Here is a 14370-nt window from a genome sequence, read left to right on the forward strand (position 1 = left end):
CACACTTCTTTTCAAATTTCCATAAAATGTGCTAATTTTCTAGGCAGACATTTTTTATGAACCAGGAAGGTAAAGTGGTCAAGGTAACACCCGCACACGTGATATTGGAAAGGCCAGAATGTTTTCTCAAATGGACTACAGGACTTAACACAGTGGCTTGAATGGCCTCAGAGATACTGACCAATAACTGATGTCCACTAGAGAGGACAAAAATGAATTCCTGGGTCTCAGGAGGATATGCTGTTTAATGCCATGTGGGGATCACCACGGATCACACTTACCAGTCAAGAAGAAGTGGGCATGTTTATGGAAACGTAGCCAATATTGCATCCGTACTAGGCTGTTGTATGATAAACCATCAATAGGTAGGTGCCCAAAGTGTAAGACTCGCGCCCTGTTTCCACGCAGACAGTGAATAAATTCGACAACAGCTGGAATATATGCTGCTCATCTACTGTAGCAGTATAGACTATGCCGATGCTACAAGGGTTAGGTGGCGAGAATGACAAGTCAAGCCCCTGAAGCAGTTTTGTCTAGAAGGGATACAGCTCGTCAAACTTGACTTTTCGTAGCAGGCTTAGGAGAACTTACGCAGCAGGTTAGGATAATTAGGTTAAGGTTTGCTAAAATGCACAAAAAAACTACTTTTGACGTCAATTTGACAAAAGCTGTATCCCATCTAGACAGTTGCCTCCACTTCCCTGTCATGAAGATGACTATAGCGCCGTCAGGAGTGGTTACAACTGCGCAGGGCACTTGAGGTGTGCCATCCGGTTCATTGTAACAAAAATCTCTTTTTGAATTTCCATTCTGGTGAGTCGCCGGCAGAAGGTGATGCTGCTGATTATTTGTATCATTGGCATTCCCATTCTCGTGTAAAGCAATGTCTACCGACGTAGAATCAAGATTTATAGAGGCTATCTTTTGGGTAGTCTACTTGGCAAGATAACACGGGCTGTGTGGCTGTCTGTTAAAGCCTTGAGTCGCTTTGGCGCGCCGGAGCATCGTGGATCGTATTATTGTCAGTTATTTCACGTAGCGAGGCGATCACCAATCAAGACATACACACAGCTAACGTGAACGAAAATCATTTATAGCGGACTTAAAGACCGTTAGGGTGCGCGCCCACCTGTTGCTGGGATGAAACTCTCGCCAGGCAATGGAATGAGCCTCGAGACTCATCGAAAGGATTTACTGTCCAACGGAGGCTGCGGGGTGTCAGACACCGTGACTGCTGTCCAACCCGAAACTGGTCCCGGATCCCCAATGACTGACAAACCGGGAGCGGGAGAATCTACAGATGCCAAAGGAATCCCTAGGCGGAGCAGTATTATCAAGGTAAAGGTTGGGGGTATTAAATACTATTTCTCCCTGTCTCCTGTTTCCTCTCCTTTCTCCCAGTCTCCTCTTCCTCTCCCGGTCGCCTCTTCTTCTCCCAGTCCCTCTCTTTAGACCACACTGATTGGCAAGACCTGGACAGGTGATCGCTTTCACCTATCCTGTCTTTTCAGATCAATGCAGATAAAGGGAAGGATACAAGGAGAGGAAGCGCCTTTAGACTATTGAGATGCACCCCAGATCCTTGAGCTCCAGCTGCTGGCAATGAATGCAAGAAATGCTTGAAATAAATAGGCATTAAAACACTGCCAAATAGTAGCCCATCTCTAGGCCTATTACTAAACTAGCTTTGCGTTGCCTTCGTAGTGAAGACAGAAAGACAGAGACTTATTCGTAGATCTTTGGACTGGGCTGGATGGAATGACTCAGCTCCTCCCTCTTTATTCTTCTACTTTAGACAGACTTCATTCCTGTTTTAAACTTTGAAATAAGTCCTTAATCTTCACATCCCGAAGGTAATCTGACAACTGGTGAGAAGGACTCAAGTATGTGATGAAATCATTGCTTGATCTGTGATCACAGCAAGACTCATGTTTCTTTATGGGACTTTAATGTAATTCATGAACTTTGGGCTTGTCCAAACAGTTCATCTTGTGTTGTAGGTTTTGCTGAATGTTTTCTTAGGCCTTGTATTGATCTCTTGCGTTGCCAGTTTTGTATGATACTGCTCCCTACAGAGGAATGACTTGTCGTCAATGTTGGCTCTGTGCCGGTCTGATTCGCTCCCAGCGCTTGGCAGGGCAGGAGTTGGCCAATTTCCTCACATTTAATGTTGCAATGCTGCTTTGAGTCACGGACAGTTAGAGATACTGATGACTCTCTCTCTCTCCTCTGTCTAACGTTCTCTCACACGTTTTGTTGCTCGCCCTCTCTCTCTCCCCCTCTCTCATGTTTTGTTGCTGTCACTCTCTCTTTCATACTCTCTCTAACTTCCTTCCTGTCTCCTTTTCTCTTTCTATTCGTTGACTTTATTCGTTTCTGCGTTGCCAGTAAAGGATTGTCAGAAACACAAATGTGTTTACCTTTCTGTCATGCTTCAGAAAAGTTGTGGCGCCTAAAATATCCAGCTCTGCCCCACGCTGGGCTGTAAGTGGCGTTAAATGACTTCTCTGCAAGGGCGGTGCTGCTCGACGTACGCGGCGGAGTGTGGAGCCACAGCGCTGCTATCTGCTGCTGTGTTTGTTTGATGTGGTGGTGATATCTACTGCACACGTCTAACTTGCAACACAAACTGTATCTTCAAAGGGCAGCAGAGAACAACACAGCATGGGACAACTGAACATAAAGCAACATACATACAGTTGAAGTTGGAAGTTTAGATACACCTTAGCCAAATACATTTAAACTCAGTTTTTCACAATTCCTGACATTTAACCCTAGTAAAAATTCCCTGTCTTAGGTCAGTTAGGATAACCACTTTATTTTAAGAATATGAAATGTCAGAATAATAGTAGAGGGAATGATTTATTTAAGCTTTTATTTCTTTCATCACATTCCCAGTGGGTCAGAAGTTTACATACACTCAATTAGTATTTGGTAGCATTGCCTTTAAATTGTTTAATTTGGGTCAAACGTTTCAGGTAGCCTTCCACAAGCTTCCCACAATAAGTTGCGTGAATTTTGGCCCATTCCTCCTGACAGAGCTGGTGTAACTGAGTCAGGTTTGTAGGCCTCCTTGCTCACACATGCTTTTTCAGTTCTGCACACACATTTTCTATAGGATTGAGGTCAGGGCTTTGTGATGGCCACTCCAATACCTTGACTTTGTTGTCCTTAAGCCATTTTGCCACAACTTTGGAAATATGCTTGGGGTCATTGTCCATTTGGAAGAACCTTTTGCGACCAAGCTTTAACTTCCTGACTGATGTCTTGAGATGTTGCTTCAATATATCCACATCATAACTCTGTCTCATACGCCTGGAGATCACCTCTCCTATATTTCTGTCTTTCCTCCCTATTGCTCTTCTTCTCTTCCCTCCTATCCTCCTCTTACCCCCTCTTCCTCTCTCCATCCTTGGCCTCCTGGGCTGCATCCCACATGGTGCCCTATTCCCTGCATGGTTAACTTCTCTGGGACAGAGGCCTGTTCAATCCTCTCTTCTGGTCTGGTGTACGTGCAGGCTGAGTAGGTATGTAAGGGTGCTCTGAGTGGTACCCTGTCTCTGAGTGGTACCCTGTCTCTGAGTGGTACCCTGTCTCTGAGTGGTACCCTGTCTCTGAGTGGTACCCTGTCTCTGTCTAGTTCTCTGTCTCTGATCCTGTCTCTGTCTAGTACCCTGTCTCTGATCCTGTCTCTGTCTAGTACCCTGTCTCTGTCTAGTACCCTGTCTCTGTCTAGTACCCTGTCTCTGAGAGGTTCTCTGTCTAGTAGCCTGTCTCTGTCTAGTAGCCTGTCTCTGTCTAGTACCCTGTCTCTGTCTAGTACCCTGTCTCTGAGTGGTTCTCTGTCTAGTAGCCTGTCTCTGTCTAGTAGCCTGTCTCTGTCTAGTAGCCTGTCTCTGTCTAGTACCCTGTCTCTGTCTAGTACCCTGTCTCTGTCTAGTAGCCTGTCTCTGAGTGGTTCTCTGTCTAGTAGCCTGTCTCTGTCTAGTATCCTGTCTCTGTCTAGTATCCTGTCTCTGTCTAGTACCCTGTCTCTGAGTGGTTCTCTGTCTAGTATCCTGTCTCTGTCTAGTACCCTGTCTCTGAGTGGTTCTCTGTCTTGTTCTCTGTCTAGTACCCTGTCTTGTTCTCTGTCTAGTACCCTGTCTCTGTCTAGTATCCTGTCTCTGTCTAGTATCCTGTCTCTGTCTAGTACCCTGTCTCTGTCTAGTACCCTGTCTAGTATCCTGTCTAGTTCCCTGTCTAGTATCCTGTCTCTGTCTAGTATCCTGTCTCTGTCTAGTACCCTGTCTCTGTCTAGTACCCTGTCTCTGTCTAGTATCCTGTCTGTCTAGTATCCTGTCTAGTATCCTGTCTAGTATCCTGTCTCTGTCTAGTATCCTGTCTCTGAGTGGTACCCTGTCTAGTTCCCTGTCTAGTACCTTGTCTCTGTCTAGTACCCTGTCTCTGTCTAGTACCCTGTCTCTGTCTAGTACCCTGTCTCTGTCTAGTACCCTGTCTCTGTCTAGTACCCTGTCTCTGTCTAGTACCCTGTCTCTGTCTAGTACCCTGTCTCTGCGTATGGAGGGGCAGCGGGGTGGTTAGGTGTAGTGAGTTTGTTTGGAACTTGAGTGGTATATTTTCAACTGTTTGGATGACAAATCTGGTCTGTGTTTGTAGTATTGTATGAGTTTTAATGATTGCCCAGTGTGTGTGTGTTCTGACTGTGAGAACAGTGTTAGCCTGGGGGGTTGGCAGACAGCTGGAGAAGGATATGGTTTGAATTGTAGCTCCTCCAACCTGCTACTTTGGTTAACATTGATTGACATCTTTGGCCCACTTTAGCATGCTTTGGCCTACTTTAGACCACTTCCGATTGCTTCAGGCTGTTTTAGAGCAAGTAACCACAGCAAACCAACAAGTTTAAGTATTTTTCCTTCAGTGGTTGTGATGGAACAAATGACGTTTTCTGAATCACACAGCTAATCCAGTTTTCCATACATACATACATACATACATACATACATACATACATACATACATACATACATACATACATACATACATACATACATACATACATACATACATACATACATACATACATACATACATGCCTGCAGTGCCTTCAGAAAGTATTCACCCCCCCTTTTCCCATATTTTGCTGTGTTAGTCTGAATTTAAAATTGATTAAATTGAAATGTGTGTCACTGGCCTACACACAATACCCCATAATGTCAAAGTGGAATTATGTTTTTAAAAATGTTTACGAATTAAAATGAAAAGCTGAAATGTCTTGAGTCAGTAAGTTTTAAACCCCTTTGTTATGGCAAGCCTAAATAAGTTTAGGAGTAAAAATGTGCTTAACAAGTCACATAATAAGTTGCATGGACTCATTCTGTGTGGAATAACAGTGTTTAACATGATTGTTGAATGACTACCTCATTTCTGTACCCCACACATACAATTATCTGTAAGGCCCCTCAGTTGAGCAGTGAATTCAACCACAAAGACCAGGGAGGTTTTTCCAATGCCTTGCAAAGAAGGGAACCTATTGGTAGATGGGTAAAAAAACAGACATTGAATATCCCTTTGAGCATGGTGAAGTTAATTCCACTTTGGATGGTGTATCAATACACCCATCTAGAGGCAAAAGAAACGTACACCTGTTGCGGCGAGGTGCTGGCTAGTGGAGTAGAACACTAACAATTTAAGGAGAGCCACACACTCTAGGAGCTCAGATGCAATAATTTAATAATCAACGTTTCAACAGACAAGCTGTTTATATAGTGTCAAAGGACACACACAGGTGTCTGTAATCATGGCCAGGTGTGGCTTGATATCATTGATTAATCTTCAGATATCAAAATAACATACCAAAAACATGGATCGCATACGATCATAGATACATAGGCCTACAAACATTTACAATAGCAAAATCACAAGACTGGCTTCAGATCAAAGTCTTTGTTGAGACCGAAGGGAGCAAAGGGCCTTTATATTAAAGATCCAGGCAGCCTCTCGTTTTAACAATAAATTGTAGAGGTCACCCCCTCTCCTAGGGAGGGTGACATGTTCGATGCCGATATAACGTAGGGATGAAATCGGGGTGGTTTGCTTCCAAAAAGTGGGCCCCAACTGGGTAAGTCCAGTTTTACCACCTAATGGTGCTACGATGCTCCGAGATTCGTACTTTTAATTCGCTCTTTGTTTTACCCACATACATTTTACTACAAGGACAAGTTATAAGATAAATAACTGCCTTAGTGGAGCCCGTGATAAAACCTTTAATTGGGATCGGTTTCCGTGTTTGGGGGTGTTTGAAGGAGATACATTTCTAAGTGCCATTGCATTGAGCACAGCCATTACACTTGTAGTTTCCATTCCATTATACCCTGATGAAGACAGCTTGTCTGTTGAAATGTTGGTTATTAAATTATTGCATCTAAGCTCCTAGAGTGTGCGGCTCTCCTTAAATGTTTCAAGTATCAATACACCCAGTCACTACAAAGATACAGGCGTCTTTCCTAACTCAGTTGCCGGAGAGGAAGCAAACTGCTTAAGGGATTTCACCATGAAGCCAATGATGACTTTAAAACAGTTACAGAGTTTAATGGCTGTGATAGGAGAAAACTGAGGATGGATCAACAACATTGCAGTTACTCCACAATACTAACCTAAATGATTGAGTGAAAAGAGGGAAGCCTGTACAGAATAAACAATTTCCCGAAACATGCATCCTGTTTGCAATAAGGCACTAAATGTAAAACTGCAACAAATCTGGCAAAGAAATTAATTTGCATGTTGTTTGGGGCAAATCCAACACATCACTGAGTACCATTCTTAATATTTCAAGCGTGGTGCTGGCTGCATCATATTATGGGTATGCTTGTCATCGGCAGGACTAGAATTTGTTTTAGGATAAAACGAAACGGAATAGAGCTAAGCACAGGCAAAATCCTAGAGTTAAACCTTGTTCAGTCTGCTTTCCAAAAGACACTGGGAGACAAATTCACATTTCAGCAAGACAATAACCTAAAACTCAAGGCTAAATATACACTGGAGTTGCTTACCAAGATGACATTGCATGTTCCTGAGTGGCCTAGTTACAGTTTTGACTTAAATTGGCTTGAAAATGTATGGCAAGACTTGAGAATGGCTGTCTAGCAATGATCAACAACCAACTTGACAGAGCTTGAAGAACTTGAAAAATAATAATGTGCAAATATTTTACAATCCAGGTGTACAAAACTCTTAGAGACACAGCTGTAATCGCTGCCAATGGTGATTCTAACATGTATTGACTCAGGGGTTCTTCCCACAAATTTTCTATAGGATCGAGGTCAGGGCTTTGTGGTGTCCACTCCAATACCTTGACTTTGTTGTCCTTAAGCCATTTTGCCACAACTTTGAAAGTATGCTTGGAGTCATTGTCCATTTGGAAGACCCATTTGCGACCAAGCTTTAACTTTCTGACTGATGTTTTGAGATGTTGCTTCAATATATGCACATAATTTTCCTGCCTCATGGTGCCATCTATTTTGTGAAGTGCACCAGTCCCTCCTGCAGCAAAGCACCCCCATAACATGATGCTGCCACCCCTGTGCTTCACGGTTGGGATGTGTTCTTCGGCTTGCAAGCCTCCCCCTTTTCCTCCAAACATAACGATGGTTATTATGGCCAAACAGTTCTATTTTTGTTTCATCAGACCAGGGGACATTTCTCCAAAAAGTACGATCTATGTCCCCATGTGCAGTTGCAAACCGGAGTCTGTCTTTTTTATGGCGGTTTTGGAGCAGTGGCTTCTTCCTTGCTGAGCGGCCTTTCAGGTTATGTCGATATAGGACACATTTGACTGTGGATATAGATACATTTGACTGTGGATATTGTACCGGTTTCCACCAGCATCTTCACAAGGTCCTTTGCTGTTGTTCTGGCATTGATTTGCACTTTTCGCACCAAAGTACATTAATCTCTAGGAGACAGAACGCGTCTCCTTCCTGAGCGGTATGACGGCTGCATGGTCCCATGGTGTTTATACTTACGTACTATTGTTTGTACAGATGAACATCGTACTTTCAGGCGTTTGGAAATTGCTCCCAAGGATGAACCACTTGTGGAGGTGTACAATCTTTTTTCTGAGGTCTTGGCTGATTTATTTTGATTTTCCCATGATGTCAAGCAAAGAGGCACTAAGTTTGAAGGTAGGCCTTGAAATACATCCACAGGTACACCTCCAATTGACTCAAATTATGTCAATTAGCCTATCAGAAGCTTCTAAAGCCATGACATCATTTTCTGGGATTTTCCAAGCTGTTTAAAGGCACAATCAAGTTAGTGTATGTAAACTTCTGACCCACTGGAATTGTGATACAGTGAATTATAAGTGAAATAATCTCTCAGTAAACAATTGTTGGAAAAATTACTTGTGTCATGCACACAGATGTCCTAACCGACTTGCCAAAACAAATGTTTGTTAACCAGACATTTGTGGAGTGGTTGAAAAACGAGTTTTAATGACTACAAACTAAGTGTACTGTATGTAAACTTCCGTCTTCAACTGTATGTGTGTGCGTAAGTCTCTGTAATAACAATCACCAGATTCATCACCCCCTAACTCACCAAGGCTTCACTGAGGCGTCCTACATTTTAAACAAATACCCTGCTCATGCCGAAACAACCAAACAAATATTCACAATGTGCTTGATAGCTCAAACTCCACTACCCTCCAGCCTCTGGTGGTTTAGTAGGTTTGGGGTTGAACTGAGGGCCTACAGGACAGCTGAGGGCTGCTGTCACCTTTTAAGCAGAAACTGTGGTTAACTCGTTGTCTGAATGACCTTAATCATGGCCTTTTACCTGAGAATCATCCTCAAACATGCATCTCATCTGGAACATCAAAGATTTGTACAGAAGGAGAGATACTTCTGGTAAGCTCTTAGTTGGTGGTTTTGACTTGAGGAGAGATACTTCTGGTAAGCTCTTAGTTGGTGGTTTTGACTTGAGGAGAGATACTTCTGGTAAGCTGTTAGTTGGTGGTTTTGACTTGAGGAGAGATACTTCTGGTAAGCTGTTAGTTGGTGGTTTTGACTTGAGGAGAGATACTTCTGGTAAGCTGTTAGTTGGTGGTTTTGACTTGAGGAGAGATACTTCTGGTAAGCTGTTAGTTGGTGGTTTTGACTTGAGGAGAGATACTTCTGGTAAGCTGTTAGTTGGTGGTTTTGACTTGAGGAGAGATACTTCTGGTAAGCTGTTAGTTGGTGGTTTTGACTTGAGGAGAGATACTTCTGGTAAGCTGTTAGTTGGTGGTTTTGACTTGAGGAGAGATACTTCTGGTAAGCTCTTAGTTGGTGGTTTTGACCTGACTAAGTCCATCTGCTGGTTATGGGTTGGTGTGGGTGTTGTGAAGTGAGTGGTGTGTTGAATCATGTTGTTGCTGAGGGAATGACACAACCACTTCACACTTCCTGTTTCTCCTCCCCGTTGTAACAGTGACTTCCTTTCCCATACTGTATCATGTACGTGCGCACACAAAGTGCATGAATGTCATACACACACAGTTGAGGAAGTGAGACAAAAATTATCATAGTTAGGCCTACACATACCACTTTTTTAATTCTACGACTCCTTGTCCAGAACATTTATTTAATTTCTTTGCGTGATGGTTTTGGTTGTGTGTGTGTTTGTTTTTAGCACAGAGCTCTCAGATAGCCGTGTGTTTTACGCCTGCTGGTACCTACTGTGTGTCTCTTGGTCGTCTCTTAATTAGTAGTCTGCCCACTAATGACCTACTGTACATCCTAATTCTTTTAAAAATATTTTTCTTTCATGTTATAAACAATTTACAAAGACCACTTAACATTCCACAAACATAGCTCCACTAAACTAGACATGATGTTGGCTGGGACTGCCCAACCTTCAGCATACAGAGAAAAACACCAACTCAGACATGCATGCATTTCAACAAACACTGATGACATCATAATTGCTCAGACCCACATGCTCCCACTGTATTCATACCCATCCTGTCCGTCTCACAATAACACCCCTTCTCGTTTCACAGTTTTGGGATATCTTCAGTGCTTGTAACACTTTATGCCATATGGCTTCAAATTGCACAGTTTTGTTTCTCTCTGTAGCCCACATTTTGTCAATATTTAAATCATTTATTTGATTAATCCTCTGTTTTAACGATGGAGGATCATTTGATTTCCAGTTAAGTCAAGTTTTTTGAAAATAATTGATGAGAAGAGTATGGTCCAACCCATTGGGTATCTCACCGCACCATCATATGCCGTGTCTTGAACTATGCAGATAGATGGATTAAAAGTAAACTTACATTGTAAAACTTCTGACAGCCAACTTTCTAACTCCGCCCATAACTTTTGGACTTTATACCACTCCCAGAAAGCATTAATTATTGAGTAATTTGTAGTTTTACACTTAAGACATGACCCTGCCGTTGTGCTGTCGAATTTGTACATTTAGTTTTTTTGAATAATCCATTCTGTACATTAGTTTATACTGGATTAAGCGTACATTTTCTTTCACTGTAATTTATTTCTCCATCTTGTGCCATTATATCAGTTATTTTTAGATCTTGGTTCTAATAGTTTAGTTTACATTTTTTTTCTAAGAGATTGTAAGTTGGATATGCTCTCTGCAAGGTTTCATATCTTAACTATTATATGAATTTCATTTTCTGACTAAAATAGAATTACTTCAACATGCTCTCATTTCCAAAAGATTTCAAATAAAAATGTTGTGATATACAGCTTTTAAGTTGCATGTATTTGAAAATGTCACATTGGTCAGTCCAAAATGGCTTTTTAATTCTGTCATGGAAATAATTGTATTTCCTGTAACCAAGTCATTTATTTTATACCTTTTAGTTTTCCATGTGGGTGAATTTATTTGTGAATTCTGAAACGCTATCAAAGGATTGCTCAATAGGGGTGTGTTTTTAGGAGTGATATTGGTTCTTGTAGAATCAGTTTAATCTTCCATCAATCTGCTAATGGGATAACTTTATCTTTATATATTTGTTTCTTTGTCACTTATTAAGCATCCTAAGTATTTCATATTTTTTGTCGTCCACTTAAAGGATAATTCCTATTGCCATTATTTAATTTGAATTTTTTTATATCCTGAGATTTTCCAGTATTCTGAAAACATTCTAATTCTGCTGACTGGAGTGTTCTGTAATTAGGCTCATTCTGGGTGGGTGTTGATTACACACGTGTGTTCTGAGACCATGATTTGAAGACCATGTTTGCATCTGAAGTTGCTAAGTGACAGCATAGATAGACTAGAGACTACCTGCTGCAAGGCACCTATCCATACAACGCGCCCACACACTTTCACACACTTTCACACACAGCTTTATCTCCTGGAATTAGGTCAGAGGTTAGAGAATGGTTGATTAAAGGGTCTGTGATTTAGGAATGTGGTCTGTCCATGTGCCAAAGCTTTCAGTATTATTGCATTCCAGGAAAGGCTTGGATTTATTTAGCACACACAGTATTCTCTGTTCCGACCTCCATCCCCCCACGTCTATCTCTCTCCTCGCTCTCTTTCGGCATACCTCGATCTATCACAGATGAATCTTTCATTTTAGCTATATCCTCTGTTTATTCCGCATACTTCCCCTCAGAACCTCAACCTCTCCCTGCTTCTCAAGGCCTATCTGCCGTTTCCTTCTCTTGTTCTCCATCTTTCTCTCTCTCCCCCCATCTGTTCATTCACCCATATAATCCAGTAAAATGGATCTCTCCTGTCTGCTCAGGCCACACTTGAATGTCTAAAACTAGATAGAATATGTAGAAATGATGATGGACCTACATGTATATATTCAGGGAAGGCTTTCCACTAGATGTTGGAACATTGCTGCAGGGACTTGCTTCCATTCAGCCACGAGCATTAGTGAGGTCGGACACTGATGTTGGGCGATTAAGCCTGGCTCGCAGTCGGTGTTCCAATTCATCCCATGTTCTTCCACACCGATCTCGACAAACCATTTCTGTATGGACCTCGCTTTGTGCACGGTGGAATTGTTATGCTGAAAAAGGAAAGGGCCTTCCCCAAACTGTTTCCACAAAGTTGGAAGCACAGAATCTTCTAGAATGCCAGTGTATGCTGTAGCGTTAAGATTTCCCTTCACTGGAACTAAGGGGCCTAGCTGAACCATGAAAAACAGCCCCACACCATTATTCCTCCTCCACCAACCTTTACCTGCCTCAATGCATAGTGCCAACTGTAGTGTTCACCTGCTATCTGCTAAGCCCAGATTTATCTGTTGGCCTGCCAGATGGTGAAGCGTGATTCATCACTCCAGAGAAGGCGTTTTCACTGCTCCAGAGTCCAATGGCAGCGAGCTTTACACCTCTCCAGCCGATGCTTAGCATAGGCTTGTTTGCGGCTGCTCGGCTTGTTTGCAGCTGCTCGGCCATGGAAACCCATTTCCATAGCCAAGTAGCCGTTCTTGTGCTCACGTTGTTTCCAGGGGAAGTTTGAAACTCGGTAGTGAGTGTTGCCACCAAGGTCAGAGGATTTTTATGAGCTTCAGCCCTCGGCTGTCCCGTTCTGTGTGCTTGTGTGGCCTACCACTTCGCGGCTGAGCTGTTGTTGCTCCTAGACGTTTCCGCTTTACAATAACAGCACTTACAGTTGACTGGGGCAGCTCTAGAAGGGCATACATTTGATGAACAGACTTGTTGGAAAGGTGGCATCCTATGACAGTGCCACGTTGAAAGTCACTGAGATCATAAGTAAGGCTATTCTACTGTCAATGTTTGTCTATGGAGATTGCTTGGCTGCGTGCTCAAATTTATATACCTGTCAGCAACGGGTGTGGCTGAAATAGCTAAATCCACTAATTTTAAGGGGTGTCCACATACTTTTGCATATATAGAGTAGATATACATTTGTGATAAAAAACATTCACAAGGCTTCCCAACAACTTAATTTCAGAGAACACAACTCTGGTTTCAATGCGTCTACAATCTTGTTTGTCCCCTATGGGCCCTGGTCAAAAGTAGTGCACTACGTAGGGAATAGGGTGCCATTTGGATGCAGATTTGTCTCATGTCTAGGAGCTTGGCTCTTCAGTTCAGTTCTTCCTGTGATGCCCCAGACCACCACAGGAAGTTGCTTTGTGACTGACCACTGCTTCCAACTGTTTCCTGTTTTGAAGGCTTCAGAGTGGCGATGGGAGGTTTTCACCATATGTCTCGAATCTATGAGAAACACTGGCGACAAGGAGAGAACTGTTGAGGACAAAGATTTTGTTTCTTTCTCTTTCTCCCACCGACGCATAAACACACGCGCACACACAGACTGAGTGTGGTTAAAGTAGCGTGGCTAATTATATCGTTCAAGCAGAGGTTACAGATCGTTAAAGGTTACATGACTCTTTGGCAAACATTTTAGAAGACAGTGTACACTGTGTGTGTGTGTGTGTTTGTTTTTTTTCCTCAGAATGCTTGTCTTTATAAGCCTGCGTACAGGTGCACATTGGTCACTTGTATACAACTGAATGAGTGTGTGTGTGCCCAGGTACTCTCTTTTCAAGGTCATTTGTTCAGGGTCTATATTGACGTCCGAGGTGTGTGTATGTGTGTGTTGATACGTGCACTGAGGTTGTGTGTAGACATATGACAAATGAAGGGGCCCTATAGAGACTGTAATTGAATCAGTCTATTGAATAGGTCACATGGCATTTGCTCCTCCAGATCAACACAAACCTCTGTCTGTGAGACGAAATCCTCATAGAACTACATATCATTCTCTAGAGACTTGTTACGGACCTCTCAGATAGCCGTGTGTTTTACGCCTGCTGGTACCTACTGTGTGTCTCTTGGTCGTCTCTTAATTAGTAGTCTGCCCACTAATGACCTACTGTACATCCTAATTCTTTTAAAAATATTTTTCTTTCATGTTATAAACAATTTACAAAGACCACTTAACATTCCACAAACATAGCTCCACTAAACTAGACATGATGTTGGCTGGGACTGCCCAACCTTCAGCATACAGAGAAAAACACCAACTCAGACATGCATGCATTTCAACAAACACTGATGACATCATAATTGCTCAGACCCACATGCTCCCACTGTATTCATACCCATCCTGTCCGTCTCACAATAACACCCCTTCTCGTTTCACAGTTTTGGGATATCTTCAGTGCTTGTAACACTTTATGCCATATGGCTTCAAATTGCACAGTTTTGTTTCTCTCTGTAGCCCACATTTTGTCAATATTTAAATCATTTATTTGATTAATCCTCTGTTTTAACGATGGAGGATCATTTGATTTCCAGTTAAGTCAAGTTTTTTGAAAATAATTGATGAGAAGAGTATGGTCCAACCCATTGGGTATCTCACCGCACC

General features: G+C 42.4%; 1 protein-coding gene across 3 annotated transcripts in view; it reads left to right on the top strand.

Annotated features, from left to right (window-relative positions):
- Nucleotides 1-425: 425 nt before the first annotated feature.
- LOC115175484 (inactive phospholipase C-like protein 2) overlaps nt 426-14370 on the top strand; it is a 45943-nt gene continuing 31998 nt past the window's right edge. For 2 of the 3 annotated variants that reach the window (XM_029734733.1, XM_029734734.1), the window contains exon 1: nt 426-1338. In XM_029734733.1, coding sequence (XP_029590593.1) covers nt 1141-1338 — 198 coding nt within the window. In that variant the 5' untranslated portion in view covers nt 426-1140. The remainder of the gene's footprint in view (nt 1339-14370) is intronic. The other variant, XM_029734735.1, reaches the window with a different exon arrangement.

The sequence above is a fragment of the Salmo trutta genome, chromosome 36 (genome assembly GCF_901001165.1).
Source record: "Salmo trutta chromosome 36, fSalTru1.1, whole genome shotgun sequence".
Classification (NCBI taxonomy): domain Eukaryota; kingdom Metazoa; phylum Chordata; class Actinopteri; order Salmoniformes; family Salmonidae; genus Salmo; species Salmo trutta.